General features: G+C 39.4%; 4 protein-coding genes and 1 pseudogene across 5 annotated transcripts; 1 reads left to right on the top strand and 4 right to left on the bottom strand.

Annotated features, from left to right (window-relative positions):
* Positions 1 to 3,191: 3,191 nt before the first annotated feature.
* Positions 3,192 to 4,130, top strand: LOC308565768 (olfactory receptor 5AR1-like; the record flags this gene model as incomplete). Its single annotated transcript, XM_081155371.1, has 1 exon — positions 3,192 to 4,130. One exon carries the CDS (start codon positions 3,192 to 3,194, stop codon positions 4,128 to 4,130), a length of 939 nt encoding a protein of 312 aa, XP_081011497.1.
* A 2,000-nt stretch (positions 4,131 to 6,130) lies between these two features.
* Positions 6,131 to 7,061, bottom strand: LOC308565779 (olfactory receptor 5J3-like; annotated as a pseudogene). Its single transcript has one exon. The product of its transcript is annotated as an olfactory receptor 5J3-like (transcript).
* A 6,430-nt stretch (positions 7,062 to 13,491) lies between these two features.
* On the bottom strand, positions 13,492 to 14,427 carry LOC308565774 (olfactory receptor 5L1-like; the record flags this gene model as incomplete). Its single annotated transcript, XM_081155377.1, has 1 exon — positions 13,492 to 14,427. The coding sequence occupies one exon, from the start codon at positions 14,425 to 14,427 to the stop codon at positions 13,492 to 13,494; it is 936 nt and encodes a 311-aa protein (XP_081011503.1).
* A 6,740-nt stretch (positions 14,428 to 21,167) lies between these two features.
* LOC308565777 (olfactory receptor 5L1-like) lies at positions 21,168 to 22,103 on the bottom strand (the record flags this gene model as incomplete). The annotated part of the gene is made up of 1 exon (XM_081155380.1): positions 21,168 to 22,103. The coding sequence occupies one exon, from the start codon at positions 22,101 to 22,103 to the stop codon at positions 21,168 to 21,170; it is 936 nt and encodes a 311-aa protein (XP_081011506.1).
* Positions 22,104 to 26,616: 4,513 nt separating this feature from the next.
* On the bottom strand, positions 26,617 to 27,552 carry LOC308565775 (olfactory receptor 5L1-like; the record flags this gene model as incomplete). The annotated part of the gene is made up of 1 exon (XM_081155378.1): positions 26,617 to 27,552. The coding sequence occupies one exon, from the start codon at positions 27,550 to 27,552 to the stop codon at positions 26,617 to 26,619; it is 936 nt and encodes a 311-aa protein (XP_081011504.1).
* Between the last annotated feature and the right edge of the window lie 447 nt (positions 27,553 to 27,999).

Below are 27,999 nucleotides of genomic sequence, written 5' to 3'. Positions count from 1 at the left end.
CAGGGGAAAACACAGCACCGGAACCCAATTAGTCATATTCTCAGGACACAGAGACTGAGGGAGAGGCTTAGGGATTTGTCCCAACAGTCAGGAGGTAGAAATAAAGTGCAATCCGCCTATTGCTGACGTACCAGAGCTAAGGACAGAAAGACATGCTCTTTTCAGGTAGGTTTCTAAATGGCTTAATTTAAAGAATGTAGGAGGAAGAAAAACCTTACTTTTGGAAAAACGAAGAATCCAGATTTGAGAATTTTGTCAATGAATCATTTTATATCTGCTTACTCAGTTAAATAAACTTTTCATCTAATGGCCAAACAGTGATATTTCTTTGTTAGACCTGTGTGAATTTGTCTTACCTCATTTGTCATTAGTATAAGAAAATTAAATATCTTATTTATATTTTAATAAAGGCTGAGAAGTAAACCATTACTTTTTATCACTGTCCAAGAGATATTGCTGTACATGTAAATTTAAGGTTTGTTCTTGTCTTTTTCAAATAATAATAGAGGTAACACATTAAAAAATATCAATATATGTTCATCCACACCATCATTTTTAAGTCTAGAAAAAAGAAAAATTAGACCAGTGCCCACATTCAAATTTTCACATATCAAAAGACACGCATAAACATAATGCAGACATAGAAACAAGACAGAATTCTATACATATCTCAAGAACATTTATTTTTTTCCTGTACCTATTTTCATTTAAATGGAAAAGACAGCTTAAAATAAAAAGATATGTAAATTTTCACATTTTATTTGGTTTTCACTTGTCTTTATCACGTCTTTGGCTTGAAGAGGGATTTGTTCTTTGGCAAAGGTCAGTCATACAAATGGGTTATAAATGCTGGCCCAAACCAGTGAAGATGAGTGATAGAATAGTTCTGTAAAACAAGGTTCAGGTTTCAGTCAACACTAAGATGCCACACACCCAAACAGCACCATAAAAAATTTCATTTAGGTTAGCAAACGGATGGGGGTTAGAGAATGGGACATCTGTAATAGCGTAAATAATAAAGTAAAAAATAATAAAATAAAAATAAAATTTTTTCATTTCCTATCATATGCGGTACCATTGCCAGTGATAAAGTCAAGTTTTTTTCTTTAGTGAAAACATGTAAAGCTATCTGTCCTGTTGGATATCTATTAGTGTTAAAGCTCAAGGACTGTCTCTGAAATGCTTATGTTCCTTTTTAGTTCAGGGTTTAGTTCAGGGATGTTTTCAGTCTGAAAATTAATTTGCTTATTTTAAAAATGATTAAAATTATACATATATGTATATATAACTTTATAACATTTGATAATAGCAAAGATTATTTACTATCTGATTGTAGACAACTGCACGATTTCATTATTAATTTTAAATCTTTAGCAGTTAATTTTATAAAATACGGTTTCAAGATATGCTTGTGAAATGAGTAAAGCATACTACATTCATAAAATAGTTAATTAAATGGTTATTTTTTTGGCTAAAACACTACATTGCTTATAGAACTGAGGTAGTTTTAGCAACCCACAGTCCCTTCTTTTTCTTGCAACAGGGAGCCTTAACTAAACCTGGTTTTCCTTGGTAGCACTGTCATGCACTTATATGACAATGGCCCAGGTCTCAGGATCAGACCACCATTTTCTGGAAGAAAGAGTTTATAACTAGACAATTGTTCACTTAGTATTATGCTCAAGGGCACCAGTGATACCAGGATAGTCATGAAGATACAGATGTTTTTTGTTTATTTAACTTAAATGCATGTACTTAGATAGCAAGAAATACAACAAAATGGAAGCATGGATTGGGGAGGTGGTAGGACATTCTTATTATTTTAAAATTCTAACCTGTACTTTTGTATATTTTATAAAATATATTCATTTTTACACGGAAAACATTTTTTGGTGATGTGTCTAGAGAAGTTTAGGCCAAGGGTTTGGAATCCTGCCCATTGATCACTCGATCATTATTTATATATTCTCTGTCTTTCATCTACCCTCAACTCCACTTTCTTTATATTCCCACAGAACTGAGGAGGTCATGTGTGATAGTATACACAACATAATTGATTGGGTAAAATGTAGCAGTGGGACACAGAATTCCATTGGCCTCCCATAGACCACCAACACCAGTGAAGGGACCACCACCACCACTGAAGGGAGGCAGAATTTGGAGATGTTCAAGTGAAATAGGGATTGAGGAAAACAGTAAAGCAATATTACAATTTCTAGGGACTTGGGATGGGGGTATATTTTAGACATGAATCTTTCTGGGGTAATGGGACTGTGGACCAGTGAGTATTTTTAAATGTGTCTTACAGATCTGATCAGTTGGTGAATAATAGATCATGTGGATTCTAGCAGATTCGAGTTAAAGGATACAACACAGTAGTCCATACTCTCTTTCCTTTTGGTCACCTGTGCTAACAGCATCCCAAAGCTATTCATAATCTCCCCTGAGCAACAGCTGCTGTCAGAAGAGGCATGGTTAGCCCTGGCATATTCCTGACTGTAAACTCTAACATACTGCTCATGGAGACCCTTCAAACCTCTACTCCAGCAAGCACCATGCTCACTGCTCGAGTGGGTCCTGGATTAGAGACTATCATCTATCTCTTGTTTATTAAGGCTGGATAGGACCTGAGTGGTTAATGGGATACTGGGGGAATGTTATATCTAGGAACATGTAAAAGCTCTACCTGCTTCACAATTTTGATTGATGAGAAAACAACAATGAAATACATCCATTATCTGCACTTCTCAAAAACTACACTTCTCTATCACAGGATACAACATTTCTACAACACTGAAAACAAAAACAATCTTGTCAGAATATGTGGGTTATCTGGACCAACTAATTTTAAGAACTATTGCCTAGAACACTGAGGACATCAATTTCTTAATATAAGATAGAAGTAGTAAAAATTATCCTAAGTACTACATAGGTTGGTGTGAAAATGGCATGATTTATTTTGAATGAAAGTGCACTACACACTCTAGACAGTGCCATACAGGTGTAGGCAGTATTATTAGCATGATCATTTCATCAATTTATATGCACTTGGATATATTTCAAGGAAAGTCATTTTACCAGATGCATACCTAGCAATGTTTATCTCTTTCTCTAATTACTGAAGATAGTAATATGATGTCAACCCCACATCCATTTCCTTCTTTCACACCAGGGTTGTCCAGACCTGAGTGATGGCTGCTGAGAACTGCACTGTGTTGACTGACTTCATGCTCCTGGGCCTTTCTGGCAGACAGGATGTGCAGCAGGGGCTCTTTGTGCTCTTCCTGCTGGTTTATGGCATCACCGTGATCGCCAACCTAGGGATGATCCTGCTGATCAACACGGACCCCAGGCTCCACACGCCCATGTATTATTTCCTGAGCAATCTGTCTTTCTGCGATGTCTGCTACTCCTCCACTGTCTCTCCCAAGATGCTGGCTGATTTCTTATCTGAGCAAAAAAGGATCCCATATAATTTATGTGCCATTCAGATGTACTTTTTTGGTGCTTTTGCAGATGTAGAATGTCTCATGTTGGCCGTCATGGCGTACGATCGTTATGTAGCCATTTGCAGTCCACTTCTCTATACAACTTCCATGTCCAGGGGCATCTGTACCCAGCTCGTGACTATTGCCTACACCACCGGCTTGGTGGACTCGGCCATCCACACCTGTTGCACATTTCGATTGTCATTCTGCAATTCCAACGTCATCAATCACTTTTTCTGTGACATCCCACCCTTACTGGCCCTCTCCTCCTCAGATACAACCATCAATGAGATAGTGATGTTCGCCTTCATTGGCTGTGTTGTGGGGTCCAGCGTCGTCACTGTCCTCCTGTCCTACAGCTACATCCTCGCCACCATCCTCAGGATGAAGTCCGCCGCGGGCAGGCGCAGAGCCTTCTCTACCTGCGCCTCCCACCTCACCGCCGTGGCCCTCTTCTTCGGCACGCTGCTGTTCATGTATTTCCGACCCAGCTCCAGTTACTCCTTGGACACGGACAAAATAGCCTCTGTTTTCTACACAGTTGTCATCCCCATGCTAAACCCACTGATCTACAGCCTTAGAAATAAGGATGTGAAAGGTGCCCTGAGAAAAGCAGTTGGCACAAAACTACGTTCTGGGTGAAAGTATGTTCCCCCAAGAGGATTTATTGAAAGATTCTGTGCTAAAGTTCAAGTACTGTGGCATAGGTTCCTGTGGCAAACTTCTGGATGTTTCCCATTTCTTAGCTTTGTGTCTAATTTGCATGTAAGGAGCATTAATTATTGAGCTTAGTTTTTTTCTCCAAACTTAGGTAAAGTAATAATAGGTTCACTTCGCTGTTTTGCAAAGAGGGTCTTTTCATGCTCCCCTTCTCTGTTCATGAGCATGTCCCAGTGAGATATCATGCAAATAGTAACCACTCCCCTTGTGTCAATTCAACCATTCTCCTTAAGATTCCTTTATATTTATGGGGTTAATAAACTTGCTCAGTCAGATGAAAGGTTACATGGGTTAAATTAAGTTTGTTTGTCTCCTTCCTATATACTTGTATCACCCTATAAATGTACTATCCTAACATTTAAAAGGATATAAATTAAATACATAGATAAATAAAACCAAATCAGAAATCTCCTGCCCTACACTCAAAGTTTCATAAAGGCACAACCCTTGCCTACTTTGTTCACCATCATTTCTGTTTTCCTGTTAACAATGCTCAGCTCCAGGATACCTTTCAGAATATTTGTTCAATAAATTAATTAGAGTAGGCTGAAATATGATGCAAAAAGGAATTCTCCTGTTTTATTTTTTTCTAGTATCATCATCGTAGATCACATCTATCTGCACTCATCTTTTGGTGTTGGCTGTGATAAGAATCAGGGGGGAAAATATTTAATGTAAAAATCTTCTTGGATCCCCTATATCTTATCATTCTGGCTCAGTTATATCAGCAGATGTCCCCAGGGTCAGCAGCTCTAGATTTGTATTACACCTCACAGTCTTCACATCAGCCTGTGGGTTTCCCTTCTTGCCCTCACTCCAGAGAGCAGACCCGATGCTATTGATAACTGGACAGAACCCGCATAAATGGAAGTTGGGGATAAAGGCCCTGGCCTTTTTCGAAGTCCAATGGAAAAGAGACTTCATTTCCCTTGTTGTGTTTGTAGCACTATACTAGATAAAATAAATTTAGAAAACTAAAATGCCCGATGGATACATTTTAAGTTAAAAGAAAGACTTATTAACTTAATAATGTTGTAATGAAATAAAAACAAACAACAAGATAGTATTTACATTGGTATTCCATTTATACTTATTTATATTTACTCTCTGTGTACCTTTGAAATAAACTGGAACAAAATTTTAATGGTGGTCATTGCTGAATAGATGAATATTAGGTAATCCTATCATCTATTCCAAAAACTATATTCATTGCATGCGTTGTTTGCACTGCTATCAATTAGGAATCTATCCAGTTATGAAAAACAACACAATTTTGGGTTCCCAAGAGTATTCATTTTATTTTAGGTTGTTGTCAAAAAAGGAACATGAAGTAATGGGTCACAAAGATTTCTATTTAAATTCTCTTCCTTAATTTTATATACTCTGGTATTGTATAAAATGAGCTATTATGTACTTCAAAACATCATGAGAATTAAACAACACTTTAAGAACATGCAGTTCTCAGCAAGTTACTAGCCTTGCGTTAGTTTGAACAGAGATTTAAGATAAACAAAAATATTTCTAAAGACTTTGATTTAATAGCCTTTACAGATGGTTTGGATACCAGGCTTCTTTTGTCTTCGTTTTCTTATTTATATTCATTTTAAGAAAATGATAATGATGGGAGAAGGTATAAGATACAAACTAGACTTTGAAGTGAAACTGACCTGAGTTCATATCTGTATAACATCATTTACTTGTCAGTTCTGTGACCTTAGCCAATGAACTCAAGTTCAGTCCCTCAGCTCCTGATGCTGGAAGGGAAGATGGTGTTGTCCCTGGCACCATGCCCTGTTCTGTGGTTGAGGCTTCATTACCCACAGATTTGGGGAACACCCATATTAAACTGACTTTTCCAACAGTTAGAACCAAATGTCAAAAATAGACTTTGTTGAAAAGTTGTCAGGCCATTCCACCCTTTCTTAAAGAGAAAGAAATTTCTGGCTAATCACTTTCCTAAAGGCATTTTTGGCACCTTTGTTCCTTAAACTATAAATTAGGGGGTTCAGCATAGGTATAATCAATGTATAGAACACAGAGGTCACTTTGTCAATATCCAGGGAATGACCAGTGCTGGGATGCAAATAAGTGAAGATGAGGGTCCCATGGTAGATAGTGGCCACAGTCAGATGGGAAGCACAGGTGGAGAACCCTTTTCTCCTTCCCTGGGCAGAACCTGTTCTACGAATAGCTGCTGTGATGCACACATAAGAGGCAAGAACTGTTAGAAGGCAGATAGCTTCCACCAAACTGGCAAAGACTACCAGGACAATATCATGCCTGTAGGAGTCAGTGCAAGACAGAGAAAAGAGCGGGGAGATATCATGGAAGTGGTTCATTTCAGTGGAGCAGAAAGACAGATGGAAAGTATTAGTGATGTGATAACTGAGCTTATGGTGCCCCCCAAAAATGCTCCAATAGCAAGCTGACAGCAAATCCTCTTAGACATAGTAACAGTATATAACAGCGGGTTGCAGATTGCTATATGCCAGTCATAAGCCATGGCAGCCAAGAGAAAAGATTCTGCGTCAACCAAAGAGTTGAAAAAATATAATTATGCAGCATAGTCACTGTAAGAAATGGTCTTCGTATCGGAAACCAAGTCCTCAAGTAATTTGGCGGCAATGACGGAAGAGTAGCATGCCTCTATGAAGGACAATATACCGAGGAAAAAGTACATAGGGGTGTGCAAGTGAGAACTAGTCATGATTAACAAAATCATGCCAAGGTTCCGCATCAGGGTAACCTGGTAGATGGGAAAAACACAGCAAAAAGAAGGCTCTGAAGTTCTGGATGGTCACTAAATCCCAAGAGAAAGAACTCGGTCACCATAGTGCCATTCTCCAGCTCCATTCTCTGCAGTGCTCCTGGACTTCTGAAGTTGAGACAGAGTAATAATGGTAATATTAATAATAACCTCAATGCTAATGAAAAAATAGAAAAGAAATTGATCAAAATAAATAGAAGAGTAGTTTTAAATCTACTTGGGCATCCTGATAACTCCTAGGCATTTCTACAGTTAATGTAGTATAATGCATAGATTTTCCTTTTTTTATTAAATTGATAAATTATCACTTCTATTCCTTTTTTCCCCATTAAATTTATTAGTGTGACATTGGTTAATAAAATTAAAGCTACTATTTTCCACATTAAATGGCACCACCATCAAAGCAGTTGCTGAACTCTAAACCCGGGCTTCACTCTTTACTTTCTTCAACTCTCTCATCTTCCGTCAATGTCCCATAATAGTAATTAACCACATTATTAGACAGCAAACTCTGAATACATAGCCTCTACTCCTATTTGTGTTGCCTTTACTTCCACAACGGATCAAGCATTATTGCTTAAGGTGAAGCCTTGTATAGGTAAAGGAACGGAAGTTCTATATTTCTCACCTCAAGACCTGGCTTCACCTCTGAGGGACAAAGGAATTCTGAGTTGTTTGAAATCCACAGGTAACATAGAAAGAGAATTCTGAATTAGTTATAAACATGACTGATTCCCAGCTCTGTCTCTTAGTGGTTGTGAAACCTTGGGCAGGCCAATTAATCACTGAGTTTCAGTTTCATCATCTATAATAGGAAAGCAATAGTACCTTTCTCATCAAATTATGTGATAAATTTTCTTCTCCAGCCCCCATATCCTCAGCATCTTGTGACTTCTCTGTTCTAAAGTTGGAAACAGAGCAATTCTGAGTCAGTCCAGACATCTGTTTTATTTTATCTGGAATCCAAGCTATGGAACATAGCTAGAGAAATCCCCATTTACAAATCCATTAAATTCAATCGAGGAGATATACGATATCCAGAAATGTTTTCATGTTGTCTGTAGTGAGAAATTGTAAAAGATGTTGAAATGTTTTTCCTACCTGCCTCTCTGCCTTTCCTTGCCCTTGATCTAGTTTATAAATCTGTAAGTTGTAGGTCATTGATAGCAATTCAAGTGATACTGGACTATAGACGTGCACATTTTGTCCAGGGTAGAAAATTGATTTCCCTCCCACCCTGTGAAGACAGCCAATTTTGTATCTATTTATAGATTTACTTGTGAATTCCTGATCTATAATTCCTTGAATTATCTTTTAAACCAATAGCAACCTAATTAATGAAGTAAAATCTTTGACGTGTGTTCATTTTATACTTGTATAAAATTCATAATATTAAGTTACATGTCTATATGATGTATATTATATATATTTATAAATAATTGCTCTTTAACATTTCATATTATACACATTGTATATTCTATAAATCCAATTTACTGTTCAGACCTGCCCTTAAAGATAAGTCACATGGAAGGGGGGAAACTTTATTCTCTGCCCTCCTTCCTAGAGGAGCATACCCATGACTTCATACACACACAAGTAAGGAAAACTGAGTGAAGAGATTCTGGACTGAGAACATAACCTGGTATTTTCTCCATATCGTGAACTAATTTTAAAGTGAAAATAAATCACCTTGCTGAAGTCATGATTTTCTCATTACATGACCCACAACCCCAAAAAACAGGTTAACCTGAAATTTTTGCCCACGTTAGAGTTAAAACAGGAGAGTCAATTTGGAAACACTTCTTCCTAATGTTCTGGGCTGATCATAAGAAAGTAGTTTGTGGTAAACCCAAAACAAATCTAAAAGAATTCACCTCACTTACTGAGCAGAGATAGTCTACACGTCCTGATTCCCCATGACCTACTCAGGGACACATAAATTCAACCCTCAGCATGAGGGGGATAATTAGGGAACTCCTTTAAAAATGGGGGGGGGGGGAGAGAGAGAGAGACTGCCCTTTGTTCACTCTGTACTCTCACACATCAGCATCTGGTGTTCCAGGGAAATTGTTCTAATTTCACCGTCAACTGTCTCTCAATACTAAAAGACGAAAATATGTGAAACAGTAAGTGCACAGGAATATGGTCTGTTAAATCACTCTCTAGAAGCCAGATGAGTTAAACATATCTTTAAATAATTGTTTGCTGGGGAAATATTTTCTTTTCCATTTTCAAGTAACCCGAGACTAGCTGTAGCTAACAAACCTGAGTGACAGACATTTCCTCCATGGTTCTGGAGATGTTAGGACCACTGTAGAACACAGTTGGGACTTAGACAGTAATTTTAACTCCTGGGAAATGGGTCCCTTAAGTTTCAAATCAATTAATAATTTTAATGCTATAAAAATAAATTAAAATTAAACTAATACTACATGTGGTAGAAGACACATAATTAATCTCTATGGAATAGAATCGGAAACTTTTTTAAATGCCCTAATTAGTGAAGCAATTGTTTAAAACCAAACATGACTCCTTCCAGATTTCATGGTGCTGTATGACATTCCATACTAGGGTCATATGTGTGGGTCACAGGTCACATTGCCATAATGAAGTCACATGAGTGCTTATCATTAATTCCCTCTTTATTATAATATTACAAAATCCCCTAATTTCTAGCAAGGTACAGTGACTAAAGCTATACCAGGATCTCTTTAAAGGCTAGGAAGGTGATACCTACGCATCAAAAAACTATTAATACTTCACACTTCTTGGCATTTGTTATGTGTTACAACCTATTCTAAATATTATACAATATTGACTCATTTCCTCATCATGATAACCAATCAAGAGAACAATCCTGTTTCTAGGTCTCTCTTACAAAGGAGATGATGGAGGCACAAGCATGGTGTTTTAATTTGAATTAAATCAAAACAAATGGCAGGAGAGGGCCCCATGCTGCCGTGTGCTTCTTCCCACCCTTATGTTTGCATGGGGCAAAGAACAGACTCAGAGCCAGTGCTGAGGCTCAATTTCCCTAATGCATGGGCAATGCTGGAGCCATCAACTGGGACCCCTCCAATGACCTGTTCTAGGTGAACTCTTCTTCTGTCCAATGTCAATGTAGGCCACAGTGATCTACTAGTCTATTGTGTATCACTGGGTGTACACAGAAAATTCACAAGCTCTATACGGTCAAAAAATAATTTTTATATTCTAAAATATCAGAGAATATCTTCCTAAAATTGAGGTATCAGAAACAGTACCAAGGCTGAGGAAACATTCTAGTTCTCCATTCCCACATCATCTTCCCCAATTAAATTTAAAATAAATAAATCTCTCATCAGCCCACATTTCATGTCTTACTTCCATGAGTTTATAGAAATAACTTGGGATGATGTTGGTTTGAAGGATGTCTTCAAATTTTCTGGCTTTTGCAATGGAGGCACCTTAGAGACATTCTTCTTTGGTGAAATGTCTATGCAAATATTTTGCCTATTTGACTGCCTCTGCTCTAGTTGTAAGACTTCTTTATATATTAAGGATAGAAACCTTTCCTTGGATATATAACTTGTGCCTTTGGATCTTAAATTTATTTCTATGATTGATTTTGAGTTAAATTTTGTATATGGTCTGAAGTATAGGTTTTAGTGCATCTTTTGACATATGAACAGTCAAATACTCTGCACCATTTATGAAATGAAGAGCGCTGGTAGTTTTGTCAAAAATCAACCAAACATTAATCTCTTTATTTTTTCAGTATCAATGGTATTAGATTGATATACACGTCTACCTTACACCAGGAAAAACACCATAGTTTGTAATTGTGGTATGAAGTACTGTTCTTCTTTTGTTATGCAGCCTATAGTCCACCCAATAGTACCTCAAAACAGAAATTATCCAGGACAATATGTCAACGGGGCTGAGGTTGAACAGCACTGTTCATTATACACTTGACCCTGAACAGCATGGGTTAGAACAGTGTGGGTTCACATATGCACAGATTTTTTTTCCTAATAAATAGCTGTACTGGAGTCTATGTATGCTGAAGCCAACTATTTGCATTGATTTATGCCATTTTATACAGGGGACATGAGTATCTCCAAATTGTCATATCTACAGGGGTCCTAAAACCAGCAGATACTGAGGATAGTAGTTAAGATTGCAGGGAGTCAAAAGTTACATGCAAATTTTTCACTAAGAGAAATAGCAGTAGCTTTAGAAAGATTTAATATGAAAGTTAACTGAAAGTTTAAATGTCTTCTTTCTATGCTGCATGATCATTCCCATAGTCTAAAAATTTTTGCATAAAAACAAGTCATAACAAAAGTTGTCTTTATTTACCCAACAAATAATTCTCTTTTTTAGTACATTGTTTTATTCTATTTTTAAATTATTTTCCTAGAGTTATTGAGGTATAATTAACATGTTAAAATTGTATATATTTAAAACGTACAACTTGATGTTTTGAAATACATATAAACTGTGAAATAATCACCACAATCAAAATAATTAACATATTTATCACTTCAGATAGCTACCTTAGTTTTACCCTCTGCAAACTTCAAGTATACAATACAATATTGTTAACTATAGACACTTTGCTGTACATTTTATCTTGAAAATATATTCATCTTTCTTAACTGAACTTTGTACTCCTTGACCCCTCCCAGCTCCTGGCAATCAAATGTTTCTCTCTGCTCCTATGAGTTTGACAGTTTTAGATTACATGGAAAAGTGAGATCATGCCATTATTTGTCTTTCAACATATATTTCTTAACTTTCTACATGTCCCTACTCCGTGAGGCATAGCTGCTCTCTGGTCACATTCAACCGCACTGGGGAGGGGGAGGACCCTGCCCTCAGCTCCCTCGGCTATTCCATCGTGATCTCCCAAGGCTACTAGGGGCAGAGCAGCCCCTCACATGCACTGTCCCTCAGCATGAGAAGCGGCTGCTTCCTGCAGTTGATGATCCTTAAATAAATTACCTCCTAGGGTGGCCCTTGCACTCTCAGCCTTCCCCAATCTCATCCCCGAGAGGCCTCCCTTCGGGAGCGAGCCCTGGCTGCCCGCTCGGGGCAGCGGGCACAGCGCGGAGCCAGCTCATGTCCCCGAAGGGCCGCAGAGCCCAGAGTCCATACAGTGAGCCCCGCACGCACAACACCCAGTCACCAGGATTTCCTCACCCAACCATCCAATAAAGAGAAAAGTAAAGAAAGCTGCTCACATGCCAGAGGCAGGGAAAGGGGAGAAACCCCGGGCCTCAAAGACTTCATCTAAACACACGCTGCCTGAGCGCCTTCCTGGGCCTAGTGAGGACGCGTATTTGTCAAAATTTAATCTCAGCATCATGGTGAGAGGTTATCAGTGTTGTTCAATGATTAAAACTGAGGAATGAAGACATTTAAATTACTAGTCAAATTTTAAAATTCGGGGTTGTCATAAATCCTGGTTTTCGTAAACTCAAGCCTAGTGCTTTTTCACATTATTACAGATAGAAGGAGAGAAGCTGCATTGAACAAGTAAAGATAAAGCAGAAATTGACATAAACATAATGGAATCACAAATAAATTTTCAATGGTGCATGTAAACCAGGATTGAATGAAGAAGTGTGGTTGAGACACATGGAGGAGGGATGAAAAACTCCATTTCATCCTGAGCAAAAACACAACAAAGACAATAACAGAGGCTGAGGTCACTCTAAGTCGCAGTCAGTGTTTGCTCCACAAATTGTAAAGTAAGCGTGATGATAAGGAGCGATAAAGGGATTTAAAAGGCCACAGTCAGAAATGCCGCCACTTATAACCGTGGCTATTATATGTATGCATACATTTTATTTACATATATATACGCATATGCACACTGAGAGAACAACAAAGACAAAAAACAGGAAACTAATTAAGTGCAATAAATTTTCCTAAGCTCCCTATACATGGCATGTAACTTAATTTTCTTAATATTTCTGTGATATAATTATTATTAATGTCACTATTTTTTAGATGTTAGTCTCTACAGTTCCAAAAACATTAGACCCTGCAATAACAATAAAAAAATATAATAAAGGAACCAAGAAATGAACAACAAAGAGAATAGAAACATATGGGAGTCTCATTCTGTGCATAGCTGGCAAAGGTGATTCTTCATTATAAAATAAGAGGCTTTTGATTTTAAAATGAATCATAGTTTCCAAAATGGATCAGAAAGTGTGCTTCTCAAGAGTTCTTCAATAAGCTTATGGTAATTTTACAACGAACTAAATGTGTGTGCCTTAACAGTCCAATCCCCCAAAACATTTAAAACATTGTAGATTGAATAAAAGCAAAGATGTAGGCTGCAAACTTTGAAATATATTCAACTGGACCCTGGTTCTTTGTGGAGACACTAAGAAAAGTGAATGAAAATGAGTCCTAAAGACCTGGGCCCTGCCTGTTCTCTCCACTCTATAACTCTGCAGCCCACCGATTCACCCCTCCACCAGCCTCGCTGTGAGAACCTGAGTCCTGCTAAGAAAATATTATCTAAGAAAACATTCTGGAGCTCACCACTTTTCGGAAAGCATCTTTCACATCCCTGTTCCTCACACTATAGATCAAGGGGTTCAGCATGGGGATCACTATTGTGTAGAACACTGTGGCCACCTTGTCTGTATCCACGCCGTTGGCGGAACTGGGCAGGCAATACGTCAAAAGGATGGTCCCGTGGAAGACGGCGATGGCTGTGAGGTGGGAGGCACAGGTGGCGAAGGCTTTGTGCCTCCCCTCTGCAGAGCGCATCCTCAGGATGGTGACAAGAATAAACACGTAGGAGGTCAGGATGATCACCATGGTGGTGACCTCAATGAAAGTGACCACAATGAACACCATGAGCTCATTTATAGAGACGTCAGAGCAGGCGAGGTTAAAGATCGGGGGTAGGTCACAAAAGAAGTGGTTAATCACATTGGATCTGTACGATGGGATCTCAAGAGCTAAGCACAAGTGAATCAGAGAGCACACAGTGCCACAGAGGTAGCAGCAGGACACCAGCTCCACGCAGAGACCCCGGGACATGCTGACCGTGTAGAGCAGCGGGTTGCAAATGGCCACAAAGCGGTCGTAGGCCATCGCCGCCAGCAGGAAGAACTCAGTGATTCCATAGGCACAGAATAAATAAAACTGCACCATGCATCCCAGGAAGGAGATGGTTTTATCTTTGTTTAACATGTTGAACAGCATCTTTGGCACAATGATGGTGGAGTAGCAAAAATCCACAAAGGACAGGTGGCTCAGGAAAAAGTACATGGGAGTGTGGAGTCGAGAGCTGACCTGAATCAGTGCGATCATGCCCAGGTTGCCCAGAACCGTGACTCCATAGATGACAAGGAACAGCAGGGAGAGAAAGAGTCTCAACTCGGGGACATCTGATAATCCAAGAAGAATGAACTCTGTCACAGTGGTGCAGTTTCCCTCCCCCATGTCCACCATCTGTCAGGTTTAGAAAAGCAAATGATAAGGTTTTTGTTTGTTTGTTTGTTTTTAATTTATCTTTATTGTTGAAAGTTCTACAGATACCCTCATTTATTCCCCCATTAACCCCCTCCACCCCGCTCCTGCCCCCTTCCCAGGTCCTCACCTCACTATTATATTAACTTAAGAAAAATATCACATTGATGTCAAACACAGTGTATATGAAATGCAATTGTCAAATAATTCTAAATGTTCACTGTGTCAGCAGATCTCACTGACCAAATTTGAAGTATCAGCAGAAACCTATATGATTCCCAACTGTTATCTACCACAAGAAATTGAGTTGATGAATTAACTTAGGTGTTTTGATGGACTTTGAAATAGATCCAATGATACATTTTGAAGCCACATGATATCAACTCCAGTTCCCTGAAAAATGTAATAACTTTTTTCAAGCAAAATAACAGCTATTGCGATCCTATATAATATACACTATTTTTTTTTAGATCAGTCTGTCAGTAGCATAAGGTTTCAGCAAATGGTCATGTACAGTTTCCTCGTTGGGGAGTGTGACAAATCTCTTTGAGATTAGTGGCTCATGAGTACTGTCAAAATTTGGAACTATGCAGAATGAAAAAAAGATTTAAAATATATACTGAAACCCATCATCATTTTTACTTGTCAATTTAACAAAGTGACTTGGTTAAATATTATGGTATTGCTGAACACCAATAATGACTCAGAAAGATACAGCTCTTGAAGAAATTTATCTGGGTAGCAATTCGGCAACATGTATCCTTAACCCTGACAATAATAAAGCTACCCGATATATTTATGAGCGATTTCATTTTTAGTAAGATGTTATAAAAATTGTTTAATTACATTTACAAATTGTGAAAAATTATATCCAAAGCTGCATTGCAGCATTGTTTATTATATTCACAATGAGAAAAAAATAATTGTCAAAATAGAATACTTTTTATATTGTGGTGTGTCATATCTAAAGCAGTAAGTTATCATGTTATATGAAATGATGTTGTGGAGATGACTATTTTTAAAAAATACCTAGTACACTTGGTGTATATATGTAGATTTAAATAAAATGTATATGTGGAGAAATTAATACCTATGGTAGAAATATCATATGTTATCACTTTTACTTGGCTACAAACCTAAAAGATAAATCCTTTACCCATGTTGGGAAAGAGGTAAGTGAAAACTTTCCCAATTCTCTACTGGTTGATTGAGGGAGGTACTTACATTGTATATTCTAAAAATCCAATTTACTGTTCAGACCTGCTCTTAAAGATAAGTCACATGGAAGGGGGGAAACTTTATTCTCTGCCCTCCTTCCTAGAGGAGCATACCCATGACTTCATACACACATGAGTAAGGAAAACTGAGTGAAGAGATTCTGGACTGAGAACATAACCTGGTATTTTCTCCATATCGTGAACTAATTTTAAAGAAGTGAAAACAAAAAACCTTGCTGAAGTCAGGTTTTTCTCATTACATGACCCACAACCCCAAAAAACAGGTTAACCTGAATTTTTTGCCCACGTTAGAGTTAAAACAGGAGAGTCAATTTGGAAACACTTCTTCCTAATGTTCTGGGCTGATCATAAGAAAGTAGTTTGTGGTAAACCCAAAACAAATCTAAAAGAATTCACCTCACTTACTGAGCAGAGATAGTCTACACGTCCTGATTCCCCATGACCTACTCAGGGACAGACACATAAATTCAACCCTTAGCATGAGGGGGACAATTAGGGAACTCCTTTATGGTTATAAAATTTCCATTCCATGAGAGAAACTGGAGTGGAGAAAGTTATAAAAAGAGAGAGAGAGGGAGAAAGAGAGAGAGAGAGGGAGGGCGGGAGGGAGAGGTGGGGAGGGAGAGACTGCCATTTGTTCTCTCTGTACTCTTTCATACACATCCTTTGGTTTTCCAGAGGAAACTGTTCTAATTTCACCATCAATGGTCTCTCAATACTAAAACACAAAAACATTTGAAACAGTCAGTGCACAGGAATATGGTCTGCTACATCACTCTCTAACTAGAAGGCAGATGAATTAAACATATCTTGAAATAATTGTTTGCTGGGGAAATATATCCATTTCCAAGCAACCAGAGCCTAGTTCTAACTAACAAACCTGAATGACAGGCATTTCCTCCGTGGTGCTGAAGATCTTAGGACAAGTATAATACACAGTTAAGGACTTATACTGTCATTTTTAACCCCTGGGGAAAGGGTCCCTTTAGTTCCAAATTTATCATTAATCTTTTATGCTGTAAAAATAAATTAAAATTCAGCTAATACCTCATGTGGTAGAAGACACATAATTAATCTCTATGGAATAGCATCAGGAACTTTTTTAAATGCCAAAATTTCTGAAGCAATTTTTTAAAATCAAATATGTCTCTGTCCAGATTTCGTGGGTGCTATATGACATTCCATATTAGAGTCATATGTGTGGGTCACAGGTCACATTGCCATAATGAAATCACATGAGTGTTTCTCATGAATTCCCCTTTTCTTATAATATTACAAAATCCCCTAGATTCCAGCAAGGTACAGTGACTAAAGCCACACCAGAATTCCTTCAAATACTAGGAAGGAGATAACCTACTGGTCAGAAAACTAATAGTTCACACTTCTCGGGCACTTGTTACCTGCAAGAATCTATTCTAAATATTATACAGTATTCACTCACTTCATCATCATCATAAACAATAAGAGAACAGTCCTGTTTCAAGGTCTATCTTATAAAGGAGATGATGGAGGCTCAAGCACTGAGTTGTAACTTGCAAAAAATCAAAATAAGTGGCAGGAAAAGGCCTCATGCTGCTGTGTACTTCTTCCCACCCTTATGACTTCATGGGGCAAAGAACAGACTCGGAGCCAGTGCTGAGGCTGAATTTCCCTAATGCATGGGCAATGCTGGAGCCATCAGCTGGGACCCCTCCAATGACCTGTTCTAGGTGTGCTCTTCTTCTGACTGTCCAGTGTCAATGTAGGCCACGGTGATCTACTAGTCTATGTGTATCCCTGGGTGTACACAGAAACTTGACTAGATCTATGTGGTCAAAATGTACTTTCAAGTAAAAAAATTTTTATATTCAAAATTACCATGTAATAGCTTCCTAAACTTGACATGTCAGAGACAGCACCCTAAGCTGAGGAAACATTCTGGTCCTCCATTCCCACAGCATCTTTCATAATTAAAACAAAGAAACAAACATCCCTCCAGTCCATATTTCGTGTGTCACCCCCATGAGCATTAATGTGTGGTGGGTCAATATAGAAATCATTTTGGATGATGTTGGTTTGAATTATATCTTCAAATTTTCTGGTTTTTTGCAATGGTGGCACCTTAAATTCACTCTTCTTTGGTGAAATGTCTATGCAAATATTTTGCCAGTTTGACATCCTCTGCTCTCTTTGTAAGTGTTCTTTATACATTATGGATATAAATCTTTCATCACATATATAACTTGTGCCTTTGGATCTTAAATTTATGTCTATGATCCATTTTGAGTTAATGTTCATACATGAGGTGAAGATACATTTTAGTTCATCTTTTTACATATGAACAGTCAATTACTCCTCAGCATTGATTGAAAAGAATAGCCTTGGTAGCTTTGTCAAAAATTAATCATTAATCTGTCTATTTTTTCAGTGTCAATGCTGTTAAATACATTGATATGTACATTTACCTTACACCAGGGTAAACACCATGTTTTCTCATTTTAGCATTATGTACTGTTCTTCTTTTTTTAAATAGCCTACAATGCTCAGGACAGTACCTCAAAATAGAAAATATCCAGGACAAAATGTCAAGGGCACTGAGGCTGAATGGACCTACATATTATGCACTTGACCCTGAACACCATGAGTTTGAACAGTGAGGGTTCACTTATACACAGATTTGATTCGCAATAAATACATGTACTGGAGTCTATGGATGCAGACAGCCAACTATATGCATTGATTTATGCCATTTTATACGGGGGACATCAGCATCTCCAGATAGTGGTATCCACAGGGGTCCTGCAACCAGAAGATACTGAGGGTAGTTAAGTTTTCAGGGAACCAAAAGTTATATGCCAATTTTTCACTAAGAAATGCAGCAGCAGCTTTAGAAAGATTTTATATGAAAATTAACTAAAAGTTTAAATGTCTTATTTCCATGCTTCATAATCATTCCCATAGTCTCTAAAAATTTTTGAATAACAAGTCATAGCAAAAGTTGTCTTTATTTACTCAACAAACATTTCTCTTTTTAGTACATTTTTTTATTCTTTTAAAATTATTTTTCTAGATTTATTGAGGTATAATTAATGTGTTAAAATTGTATATATTTAAGGTGTACAACTTGACACTTTGAAATACATATACATTGTGAAATAATCACCACAATCAAACTAGTTAACATATCTATCACTTCACATAGTTACCTTAGATTTACCCTCTTTGTGAATTATAGTACTATATTTTAACTATAGTCACTGTGCTGTACATTTTATCTTGAAAATATATTCATCTTCTTTACTGAACTTTGTACCCCTTGACCAACATCTCTCCATTTCTGCCCCAACTAGCCCCTGGCAACAACATTCTACTCTCTGCTCTTATGAGTTTGACTGTCTTATTTTATTTTTTTAATTTATCTTTATTGTTGAAAATATTACAGATGTCCCCTTTTTTCCCCATTGATCCATTCCACCCCCCACCCACTCCCCACCCCAGGCCTTCACCATACTGTTATGTACATATGCATATAAATTCCTTACACTGTTTTAGATTACATGTAACAGTGACGTCATGCAGATACTTGTCTTTCAACATGTATTTCTTTTTTTTTTTTTTAAATATATCTTTATTGATTTCAGAGAGAGGAAGGGAGAGGGAGAGAGAGAGATAGAAACATCAATGATGAGAGAGTCATTGATCGGCTGCAGCCCGCAACCCGGGCATGTGCCCTGACCGGGAATCGAACCCTGATAGCCTGGATCCTTGGTCGACGCTTAACCGCTGAGCCACACCCAGCCAGGCTCAACATGTATTTTTTAACTTTCTACATGTCCCTGCTCTCTGGTCACATTCAACCGCACTGGGGAGGGGGAGGACCCTGCCCTCAGCTCCCTCGGCTATTCCATCGTGATCTCCCAAGGCTACTTGGGGCAGAGCAGCCCCTCACATGCATTGTCCCTCAGCATGAGAAGCGGCTGCTTCCTGCAGTTGATGATCCTTAAATAAATTACCTCCTAGGGTGGCCCTTGCACTCTCAGCCTTCCCCAATCTCATCCCCGAGAGGCCTCCCTTCGGGAGCGAGCCCTGGCTGCCCGCTCGGGGCAGCGGGCACAGCGCGGAGCCAGCTCATGTCCCCGAAGGGCCGCAGAGCCCAGAGTCCATACAGTGAGCCCCGCACGCACAACACCCAGTCACCAGGATTTCCTCACCCAACCATCCAATAAAGAGAAAAGTAAAGAAAGCTGCTCACATGCCAGAGGCAGGGAAAGGGGAGAAACCCCGGGCCTCAAAGACTTCATCTAAGCACATGCTGCCTGAGCGCCTTCCTGGGCCCAGCGAGGACACGTATTTGTCAAAATTTAATCTCAGCATCATGGTGAGAGGTTATCAGTGTTGTTCAATGATTAAAACTGAGGAATGAAGAAGGTAAAATGACTTGTCAAATATGGAAAATCGGGGTCAAGTCACAGACCCTGGGTTTCATAACCTCACATTATTATAGATGGAAGAAGAGAAGCTGCATTGAACAAGTAAAGATAATGCAGAAATGGGCATAAACATAATGGAATCACAAATAAATTTTCAATGGTGCATATGAACCGGGATTGAATGAAGAAGTGTGGTTGAGACACATGGAGGAGGGATGAAAACTTCATTTCATCCAGAGCAAAACCACAACAAAGACCGTAAACAGAGGCCGAGGTCACTGTAAGTCGCAGTCAGCGTTTTCTCCACAAATTGTAAAGTAAGCGTGATGAGAAGGAGCGATAAAGTGATTAAAAAGGCCACAGTCAGAAATGCCACCACTTATAACCATGGCTACTATCTCTATATGTATAGTTAATATACACACATGCACCGAGACAGAGCAACAGGGAGAGAAACAGAGAACTAATTAAGTGCTATGAATTTTCCTAAACTCATTACACATGAGATGTAACTTAATTTCCCTAACATTTCTGTGAAATAATTATTGTTATGGTTTCCATTTTTTAGGTGTTAGTCTCTGAAATTCCAAACACAATAGATGCTGCAATGGCAAGAAAAATATAAGAAGTGAGGCAAGAAATGAACAATAAACTTGAGATATACACTGTGCATAGCTGGCAAAGGTGATTCTTCATTATAAAATAAGAGAAATTCAAATTTGAAATGACTCATAGTTTCCATAATGGATCAGAAAATGTGATTCTCAAGAGTTTCTCATTAACTCTATAAAGGTCTTACAGAAACTAAATTTGTGTTTCTTAACAATTACACAACCAATTTAAAACATTTTAGATTGAATATAAGCACAGACTTAGGCTGCAAATTTTGAAATATGCTCAACTTTAAGCAGCTCAAGTGGAGAGACACAAAGATAAGGGAGTGAAAAGGAATCCCTCACAGAGACCTACCTCCTGCCTGTTGTCTCCACTCTAACACTGCGGCCCACCGATTCATCCCTCCACCAGCCTCACTGTGAGAACCTGAGTCCTGCTAAGAAAATATCATCTAAGAAAACATTCTGGAGCTCACCACTTTTCGGAAAGCATCTTTCACGTCCCTGTTCCTCACACTATAGATCAGGGGGTTCAGCATGGGGATCACCACTGTGTAGAACACTGTGGCCACCTTGTCAGTATCTGAACTGCTGCCAGAACTGGGCAGGCAATACGTCAAAAGGATGGTCCCCTGGAAGACGGCGATGGCTGTGAGGTGGGAGGCACAGGTGGCGAAGGCTTTGTGCCTCCCCTCTGCAGAGCGCATCCTCAGGATGGTGACAAGAATAAACATGTAGGAGGTGAGGATGGTCACCACGGTGATGGTCTCAATGAAAGTGACCACAATGAACACCATGAGCTCATTTATAGAGACATCAGAGCAGGCGAGGTTAAAGATCGGGGGTAGGTCACAAAAGAAGTGATTAATCACATTGGAACTAAAGGACGGGATCTCAAGAGCTAAGCACAAGTGAATCAGAGAGCACACAGTGCCACTGAGGTAGCAGCAGGACACCAGCTCCACGCAGAGACCCCGGGACATGCTGACCGTGTAGAGCAGCGGGTTGCAGATGGCCACAAAGCGGTCGTAGGCCATCGCCGCCAGCAGGAAGACCTCAGTGATTACATAGGAACAGAATAAATAAAACTGCACCATGCATCCCAGGAAGGAGATGGTTCTATCTTTGCTTAACATGTTGAACAGCATCTTTGGCACAATGATGGTGGAGTAGCAAAAATCCACAAAGGACAGGTGGCTCAGGAAAAAGTACATGGGAGTGTGGAGTCGAGAGCTGACCTGAATCAGTGCGATCATGCCCAGGTTGCCCAAAACCGTGACTCCATAGATGACAAGGAACAGCAGGGAGAGAAAGAGTCTCAACTCGGGGACATCTGATAATCCAAGAAGAATGAACTCTGTCACAGTGGTGCAGTTTCCCTCCCCCATGTCCACAATCTTCATACTGGACACTAAACCCGGCTGAGGCTGCCTGTCACTACTTGAGCTAAATTAAGCAGAGACAGGGTTGACTCCTATATGAGAATTTAGTCCAAAAATACCAGCAACATGGGAGAGCAGGTGGTCCTGGAAATCCTGCTCTGTCCTTTCTTCTCTCAGCTGGCTGACCGTGTGCAGGTGAGGCAGACAACTGCATGCAGGGGGAGCTGCAAGTGTATCGGAGAAAGGAGCAGGGGAGGGTCTGCAGCCTGCGTCTCAGGAGCCCCAAGTCCGATACCCAGGGGGCTAATCTATGACGTTACAAACCGCTCAGCCTGATCCTGGGACCAGAGAAAGGTCAGCGTTCCTGAGGCAAAGTCCCGGAGGAGGGCAGGGTCCAGGCACAGCCACCAAGCCAAAGCATGTCCTGTCCTTGGTCTGCTTTTAAAATGTATTTTCTTTTCTGAGGAATGGAGCCATCGGGCTCCGAGACGCCTGATCTTTCCACAAGCTGGTGTTTTACTTCTTGCAGCACATCCTCCAATATCCCAGGGTCTGTAAGAAAACCTCTCTCTATAGTTAGTAAGCTGAAGCCATTAAGCAACTGCGGTTCTGTTCTTATTAGGTACGTGCCCTTTCCCCTATCAATCTGTCAGGTTTAGAAAACCAAGTGGTAAGTTTTGTATGTCTTGTGAAATGGAAATAATAAAGAAAGCACAGATTAATATTTTCTTAAGAAAAACATCACATTGGTGTTAGGATGAGTATACTACACAGTAAGAGACTTATACTGTAATTTTAACCCCTGAGAAATGGGTCCCTTTATTCCAAAGCTATTATTACCCTTTAATGCTATAAAAATAAATTTAAATTAAAGTAATCACCTATGTGGTAGAAGACACATAATTGATCTCTATGGAATAGCATCAGGAACTTTTTTAAATAACTAATTTATGAAAACACCGTTTAAAACCAGACATGTCTGCTTCCAGATTTCGTGGTGCTGTATGACATTCCATCCTGGGTCATATGTGTGGGTCACAAGCCACAGTGCCATAATGAAATCACATGACTGTTTATCATTAATTCCCCTCCTTATAAAATTACAATATCCCCTAGATTCCAGCAAGTACAGGGACTAAAGCCACACCAGAATCCCTTTAAATACTAGGAAGGAGATAACCTACTGGTCAGAAAACCATTAATATTTCACACTTCTTGGACACTTGTTATGTGTTAGAACCTATTCTAAGTATTATGCAATATTGACTCATTTCCTCATCAAGATACCCAATCAAGAGAACAATCTATTTCTAGGTCTGTCTTACAAAGGAGAGGATGGAAGCCCAAGCACTGTTTTAACTTGGATAAAGTCAAAATAAAGGGCAGGAAAAGGCCCCTTGCTGCCGTGTGCTTCTTTCCACCCTTATGACTTCATGGGGCAAAAACAGACTCAGAGCCAGTGCTGAGGCACAATTTCCCTAATGCATGGGCAATGCTGGGGCCATCAACTGGGACCCCTCCAATGACCTGTTCTAGGTGAACTCTTCTTCTGTCCAATGTCAATGTAGGCCACGGTGGTCCACTAGTCTATGTGTATCCCTGGGTGTACACAGAAACTTGACGAGGTCTATATGGTAAGAAAATAATTTTAAGTAAATCAATTTTTATATTCTAAAATATCAAATACCTTCCTCAACTTGACGTGTCAGACACAGCACTCAAGGCTGAAGATATATTCTAGTTCTCCATTCCCACATCATCTTTCCCAATTAAATTTTTTAAAATATCTCACCAGCCCACATTTTGTGTATTACCACCATAAGCTTATAGAAATCATTTGAAATCATGTTGTTGTCAAGGATGTCTTCAAATTTTCTGTTTTCTCTTTTTTCCAATGGAAACACTTTAAATTCACTCTTCTTTGGTGAAATGTCTATGCAAATATTTTGCCTGTTTGACTTCCTCTGCTCTAGTTGTAAGAGTTCTTTTTATATTGTGGAAATAAATCTTTCATCACATATGTAATTTTGGCTCCTAAATTTATGTCTATGATCCATGTTGAGTTAATGTTCGTATATGGTGTGAAGTATACATTTTAGTGCATCCATTTACATATGAACAGTCAATTACGCTTCACCATTTATGAAATGAATAGCCTTGGTAGCTTTGTCAAAAATCAGTCAGCCATTAATTTGTTTATTTTACTGATATATACATCTAACTTGCAGCAGGGAAACACCATGTGTTGTAATTTTGGCATTAAGTACTGTTCTTCTTTTGTAAACAGCCCACAATGCACACGACAGTGCCTCACAGTAGAAATTATCCAGGACAAATTGTCGACAGTGCTGAGGGTGAACAGAACTGCTTATTAGACACTTGACCCTGAACACCATGGGTTCGAACAGCGACGGTTCAGTTATACACAGATTTTTTTCCCCAATAGATACATGTACTGGAGTCTATGGATGCAGACGGCCAACCATATGCATTGATCTATGCCATTTTATACGGGGGACATGAGCATCTCCAGATAGTGGTATCCACAGGGGTCCTGCAACCAGCAGATACTGAGGGTAGGTAAGTTTCCCCAAAAGGTATATGCCAATTTTTTACTAAGAAATGCAGCAGCAGCTTTAGAAAGATTTTATATGAAAATTAACTGAAAGTTTAAAGTCTTCTTTCCATGCATCATGATCATTCCCATGGTCTCTAAAAATGTTTGCCCACTAACAAGTCATAGCAAAAGTTGTCTTTATAAAACAAATATTTCTCTCATTTCGTAAATTGTTTTATTCTTTTTAAGTTATTTTTCTAGATTTATTGAGGTATAATTAACAAATTAAAATTGTATATATTTAAGGTGTACAACTTGATGCTTTGAAAAACATACATTGTGAAATGATCACCACAATCAAACGAATTAACAAATCTACCACTTCACATAGTTACTTAGTTTTACCCTCTCTGCAAACCTCAAGTATACAATACAGTATTCTACCTCCTAGGGTGGCCCTTGCACTCTCAGCCTTCCCCAATCTCATCCCCGCGAGGCCTCCCTTCGGGAGCGAGCCCTGGCTGCCCGCTCGGGGCAGCGGGCACAGCGCGGAGCCAGCTCATGTCCCCGAAGGGCCGCAGAGCCCAGAGTCCATACAGTGAGCCCCGCACGCACAACACCCAGTCACCAGGATTTCCTCACCCAACCATCCAATAAAGAGAAAAGTAAAGAAAACTGCTCACATGCCAGAGGCAGGGAAAGGGGAGAAACCCCGGGCCTCAAAGACTTCATCTAAACACACGCTGCCTGAGCGCCTTCCTGGGCCCAGCGAGGACACGTATTTGTCAAAATTTAATCTCAGCAACATGGTGAGAGGTTATCAGTGTTGTTCAATGATTAAAACTGAGGAATGAAGAAGGTAAAATGACTTGTCAAATATGGAAAATCGGGGTCAAGTCACAGACCCTGGGTTTCATAACCTCAAGCCCAGTGCTTTCTCACATTATTACAGATAGAAGGAGAGAAGCTGCATTGAACAAGTAAAGATAATGCAGAAATGGGCATAAACATAATGGAATCACAAATAACTTTTCAATGGTGCATATAAACCAGGATTGAATGAAGGAGTGTGGTTGAGACACATGGAGGAGGGATGAAAAACTTCATTTCATCACGAGCAACAACATAACAAAGACCATAAACAGAAGCCGAGGTCACTGTAAGTCACAGTAAGTGTTTGCTCCACAAATTGTAAAGTAAGCGTGATGATTACGAGCGATAAAGTGATTAAAAAGGCCACAGTCAGAAATGCCACCACTTATAACCATGGCTACTATCTCTATATGTATAGTTAATATACACACATGCACCGAGACAGAGCAACAGGGAGAGAAACAGAGAACTAATTAAGTGCCATGAGTTTTCCTAAACTCATTACACATGAGATGTAACTTAATTTCCCTAAGCTTTCTGTGAAATTATTATTATTATGGTTTCCATTTTTAGGTGTTAGTCTCTGAAATTCCAAACACAATAGACACTGCAATGGCAAGAAAAATATAAGAAGTGAGGCAAGAAATGAACAACAAACAGGAGATATACACATATGGGAGTCACTCTGCATAGCTGGCAAAGGTGATTCTTCATTGTAAAATCAGAGAAATTCGAATCTGAAATGAGTCATAGTTTCCATAATGGATCAGAAAATGTGATTCCCAAGAGTTCTTCCTTAACCTTATGAAGGTTTTACAGCAAACTAAATCTGGGTGTATTAAGAGTCTATTCTCCATAGCCATTTAAAATACTGTAGATTGAATAAAAGCAAAGAAATAGGCTGCAATTTTTGAAATATGCTGAGCCATATCCTGGTCAACAGTGAAGGCACAGAGATAAGTGAGTGAAAGGGAATCACGCATAAAGACTTACCCCCTGGCTGTTCTCCCCACTCCCAAACTGCAGGTCATCAATCACCCCTCCACCAGCCTCACTGTGAGAACCTGAGTCCTGCTAAGAAAATATTACCTAAGAAAACATTCTGGAGCTCACCACTTTTCTGAGAGCTGCTTTCACGTCCCTGTTCCTCACACTATAGATCAGGGGGTTCAGCATGGGGATCACTACTGTGTAGAACACTGTGGCCACCTTGTCAGTAACTGAATTGCTGCCAGAATTGGGCCGCAAATACGTGAAAAGGATGGTCCCGTGGAAGACGGCGATGGCTGTGAGGTGGGAGGCACAGGTGGCGAAGGCTTTGTGCCTCCCCTCCGCAGAGCGCATCCTCAGGATGGTGACAAGAATAAACATGTAGGAGGTGAGGATGATCACCACGGTGGTGACCTCATTGAAAGAGGCCACGATGTACAGGAGCAGTTCATTCATAGAGACGTCAGAGCAGGCGAGAGACAAGAGAGGGGGCAGGTCACAAAAGAAGTGGTTAATCACATTGGATCTGTACGATGGGATCTCAAGAGCTAAGCACAAGTGAATCAGAGAGCACACAGTGCCACCGAGGTAGCAGCAGGACACCAGCTCCACGCAGAGACCCTGGGACATGCTGACCGTGTAGAGCAGCGGGTTGCAGATGGCCACAAAGCGGTCGTAGGCCATCACCGCCAGCAGGAAGAACTCAGTGATTGCATAGGCACAGAATAAAAAAAACTGCATCATGCATCCCAGGAAGGAGATGGTTTTGTCTTCATTTAAAATATTAGCTAACATCTTTGGCACAATGATCGTAGAGTAGCAATAATCTATAAAGGACAGGTGGCTCAGGAAAAAGTACATGGGAGTGTGGAGTTGAGAGCTGACCTGAATCAGTGCGATCATGCCCAGGTTGCCCAAAACCGTGACTCCATAGATCAGAAGGAACAGCATGAAAAGAATGACTCTCAGCTCAGGGACATCTGATAATCCAAGAAGAATGAACTCTGTCACAGCAGAGCAATTTTCCTCCCCCATTTCCACCATAAGTCAGGATGGGTAACTAAATGATGAGTTTTGTGTTGCTTCTAGAAAGAGAGAAGGGGAGAAAATCAACAGGTATATAATTTCAGGAAAATATAACATTGATATCTATCAGTGTATTTATTAGATATGACAGAAACAAAATTGTCATATAATTAATATATCAATTGTCTAGCGGGTCCCACTGATCTAAATAGACTTACACATCACCAAAAACATTCAATGATTCCAACCTTCATCTATCACAATAAATTGCCATGATCAATCAAAGTTCAGTGGTTTGGTTGGTTTCAAACCAGAGTCAATGATATACAAAGGCACACAAAAATTAACTCCTGTTCTCTGAAAAAAATGTAAACTCTGTCCACCAGGGTAACACCTACTGTGATTGTATATAATGTATGCTTTTTTTTTTAGTTGAATCTATGACAAACATAAATT

This window comes from Miniopterus schreibersii (genome assembly GCF_964146895.1).
Source record: "Miniopterus schreibersii genome assembly, chromosome: 12".
Lineage (NCBI taxonomy): Eukaryota > Metazoa > Chordata > Mammalia > Chiroptera > Miniopteridae > Miniopterus > Miniopterus schreibersii.
Note: the sequence above shows the minus strand (reverse complement) of the source record. Positions and strands in the feature narration are given on the sequence as shown.